Genomic DNA, 3,892 nt, shown 5'->3' with positions numbered 1-3,892 from the left:
CTAAGTGGTGCTTTCTGTTGCATAGTAGCTTGTAAGAATTCATATATACTAAACCTGAACTGCTATTTTTATAGGCTAAGGCTAAAGCATCCAACTCAATACAGGAAATTATAGGCCGGTGAGCCTTACATCAGTGGTAGGGAAATTATTGGAGAGGATTCTTCGGGACAGGATTTACTCCCATTTGGAAACAAATGGACTTATTAGCGGGAGGTCGTGTCTCACTAATTTTTGAGGAAGTGACGAAGATGATTGATGAAGGAAGGGCAGTGGATGTTATCTATATGGACTTCAGTAAAGCCTTTGAGAAGGTCCCTCATGGCAGACTGGTACAAAAGGTGAAGTCACACGGGGACAGAGGGCAGCAGTGGAAGGGTGCTTTTCTGAATGGAGGGATGTGACTAGTGGTGTTCCGCAGGGACCGTTGCTATTTGTAGTATATATAAATGATTTGGAGGAAAATGTAGCTGGTCTGATTAGTAAGTTTGCAGACGACACAAAGGTTGGTGCAGTTACGGACAGTGATGAGGATTGTCAGAGGATACAGCAGGATATAGATCGGTTGGAGACGTGGCAGATGGAGTTTAATCTGGACAAATGTGAGGTAATGCATTTTGGAAGGTCGAATGCAGGTGGGAGGTATACAGTAAATGGTAGAACCTTTAGGAGTATTGACAGGCAGAGATCTGGGCGTACAGGTCACAGTGGCAACGCAGGTGGATAAGGTAGTCAAGGCGCCAGAGTATAAAAATTGGCAAGTTATGCTGTAGCTGTACAGAACTTTAGTTAGGCCACACTTTGTGTGCAATTCTGGTCGCCACACTACCAGAAGGACGTGGAAGCTTTGGAGAGGGTACAGAAGAGGTTTTCCAGGATGTTGCCTGGTCTGGAGGGCATTAGCTATGAGGAGAGATTGGATAAACTGATTGTAAACCTCTATCATGTTGCCCCTCCAGTGAAAACAAAGTTATAAGTGGCATGAACAATGGATAGTCAGAAGCTTGTTACTAGGGGACTAGGGGCAAGTTCTTTACACAGAGGGTGGTGGTGGAAGTAGGCACCATAGAGACGTTTAAGAGGCATCTTGACAAATACATGAATAGAGGGATACAGATGGTTTTAGTTTAGGCAGGCATCAAGATTAGCGCAGGCTTGGAGGGCCAAATGGCCTGTTCCTGTGCTGTACTGTTCTTTGTGTATTACAAAGCCTTCTTCCACAAAATAGATCAGTTGCTTGATTTAAAACCTCTATGACCATGTTCACACTAGATAGTCACTGCCTTTTCAGAGTGATCTGGTGTTGTGCATTGTAATTTTCACACAGATGTGCTCCATCTGAAAAATCAACACCATAGCATTAACTCATTTACAAAAAAAGTCCTCAGTGAAATTAGGCCCCGGAGACAGTACCTTTATTTAAATACAAGTTTGTAGAATACACCAATAAACATTCAAGAGTACACAAAAGGATAATCCTCCAATTACAACCAATGCAATCATGGATGTTAAACATGTACAATGATTGAGGTTGCAGTCTTCCACAAAAACACAATTTGAAGTCACAAAGGCAGCTTGTTTTCTATGAGGTCTGGCATTGAACCCCAGTTCTGGGGTGATCATCCTCATCATCGTGGTATGCCTCGCCATTGTAGCGTTGCCTTGACTGCTGTGGATCAAAATCTACCAAATCTACTTGTTCCATGTCATCAGTGATATCAACCTCATGTCGTGCAGGGAGCAATTTTTCTAGAAGAGCTAATTTATCTGTCTGGATAGAGCCATTTGGAGGGAAATTCACCTAAAGCCAAAAAAGATAGTTAGAAGCAACTGTACAATACATATAGTTGTCTGTTTAATAGTATGGGCCACTCAAAACATTTTAATCAAGGACAATATGCAAATAAGTGACAAAGGTAACCTCCAATAACTATAAAAACAAAATACTGCAGATGCTGGAAATACACTGCAGCTGATAAAAGGTCACAGACCTGAAATGTTAACTCTTTCCACAGATGCTACCCAACCTGTTGTGTGTTTTCACTACACTATTGATGAAGGTAGTGCAGTGGATGTGGTCTACATGGATTTTAGTAAAAGCAGCCCACTTGATTGTTTGTGGATGGGGTGCCATTCACTCCCTCCACCAACGCACAGTAGCAGCAGTGTGTACCATCTACAAGAGCACTGGAGCAACACATCAAGGCTCCTTAGACAGCATCTTCCAAACCCACGACCTCTACCAACTAGAAGGACAAGGGCAGCAAGTGCATGGGAATACCATCATCTGCAAGTTCCAAGTCACACACCATCCTGACTTGGAAATATAATCACTGTTGCTGGGTCAAAGTCCTGGAACTACCTACCTCACACGGACTGCAGCAGCTCACTACCACCTTCTCCAAGGCAATTAGGGATGGGCAATAAATGGTGGCCTAGCCAACAACACCTACATCCCATGAATGAATAATAAAATTTGACAAGGTCCCCTACGGCAGACATCAGTAAAATGAAAGCCCATGGGATACAGGGGAATTGGCTCAGCAACAGGAAACAGTAGTCGACGAATGCGTGCGTGAATGGAAAGCTGTTTCCAGTATATATTAATGATTTGGACTTAAATGTGGGAGGCATGATTGGGAAATTAGCTGATAACACAAAAATTGGCTATATAGTTGATAGTGAAGAGGATTGCCATAGACGCCAGAAAGTTATCAATGGTTTGGTTGTGGGCAAAAAAGTGGCAAATAGAATTCAATCCAGATAAGTATGAGGTAATGCAGTTGGGGAGGGGAAATAAAGCGAAGGAATACACGATAAATGGGAGGATATTGAGAAGGGTGGAAGAGAGACACCTTGGAGTATATGTCCACAGGTCCCTGAAGGTGGCAGGACAGAGAGTGGTGTAGGAAACATATGGAATGCTTTATTGGCCGAGGTTATAGAATTCAAAAGCAGGGATGTAATGCTGGTGCAGACCAGTTAGGGGAATGTGTACAGTTTTGGTCACCACGTTACAGAAAGAACATAATTGCTCTGGAGTTTGTACAGAGAAGATTTACAAGAATGTTGCAACTATTAGGAAAGATTGGATAGGCTAAGGTTTTTCTTAACAGAGGAGGCTGAGGGGTGACTTAATTGAGGGGCCTAGATAGAGTAGCCAGGAAGGACCCGTTTCCCCTAGCAGAGAGGTCAAATACCGGGGGCACAGATTTAAAGGTGATTGGTAGAAGGGGACAGGAGGAAAACTTTCACCACCCAGAGGCTGGTGGGTGTCTGGAACTCACTGCCAGTGGCAGTGGTGGAGGCAGAAACCTGAATTCTTTTAAAAAAGATACCTGGACATACACCTGAAGAGCTGTAACCGGCAAAGCTCTGGACCAGGTGCTAGAAGGCGGGATTAGATTGGGCGGCTAGTTTTTTCAGCCGGCACAGACAACGGGCTGAATGAACCTCCTGTGTCAATTTCTTTTTGGTCCTGTTTCAGTAAAAAAAAAGTTCATTCATGTCCAATATTTATACCAAGTTTGCAATCTAAAAAAGTTAAACAAAATCCAACGCAAACTAAAACTTACTGACCAACGCACAACTTCAAAGCAAAACTGCATACCTTGAACTGGATGATGAGACGACCCTTTTCATACGGCCTGCGATAAATAGGCAAACCCTCATTCAGCACACACTTGATATCCCCATGTTTAACAATGTGGCCTGCAACAAACAAACATTTGGTTCACCAATACCCTTTAGGGAAGGAAATCTGCCGTCCTTACCTGTTCTGGCTTACATGCGACTCGAGACCCACAGCAATGTGGTTGACACTCAAATGTCCTCAGTTGCATCCAACCACTACAAAGTCTAAGAAAAGGAATGAAACCAGACTGACCACCTGGCA

The 3,892-nt window shown here is 43.4% G+C and overlaps 1 protein-coding gene across 2 annotated transcripts in view; it reads right to left on the bottom strand.

Moving 5' to 3' along the window:
* Positions 1-1,395: 1,395 nt before the first annotated feature.
* Positions 1,396-3,892, bottom strand: part of LOC137369422 (dnaJ homolog subfamily A member 1-like) — a 35,351-nt gene continuing 32,854 nt past the window's right edge. For both annotated transcript variants that reach the window (XM_068030617.1, XM_068030616.1), the window contains exons 8-9: positions 3,608-3,708; positions 1,396-1,798 (exon numbers count right to left, since the gene is read on the bottom strand). In XM_068030617.1, coding sequence (XP_067886718.1) covers positions 1,580-1,798; positions 3,608-3,708 — 320 coding nt within the window. In that variant the 3' untranslated portion in view covers positions 1,396-1,579. The remainder of the gene's footprint in view (positions 1,799-3,607; positions 3,709-3,892) is intronic.

The sequence above is a fragment of the Heterodontus francisci genome, chromosome 4, assembly GCF_036365525.1.
Source record: "Heterodontus francisci isolate sHetFra1 chromosome 4, sHetFra1.hap1, whole genome shotgun sequence".
In the NCBI taxonomy this organism is placed as follows: domain Eukaryota; kingdom Metazoa; phylum Chordata; class Chondrichthyes; order Heterodontiformes; family Heterodontidae; genus Heterodontus; species Heterodontus francisci.
The sequence above is the reverse complement of the archived record's forward strand: the minus strand, read 5'-3'. Positions and strand labels throughout refer to the sequence as shown.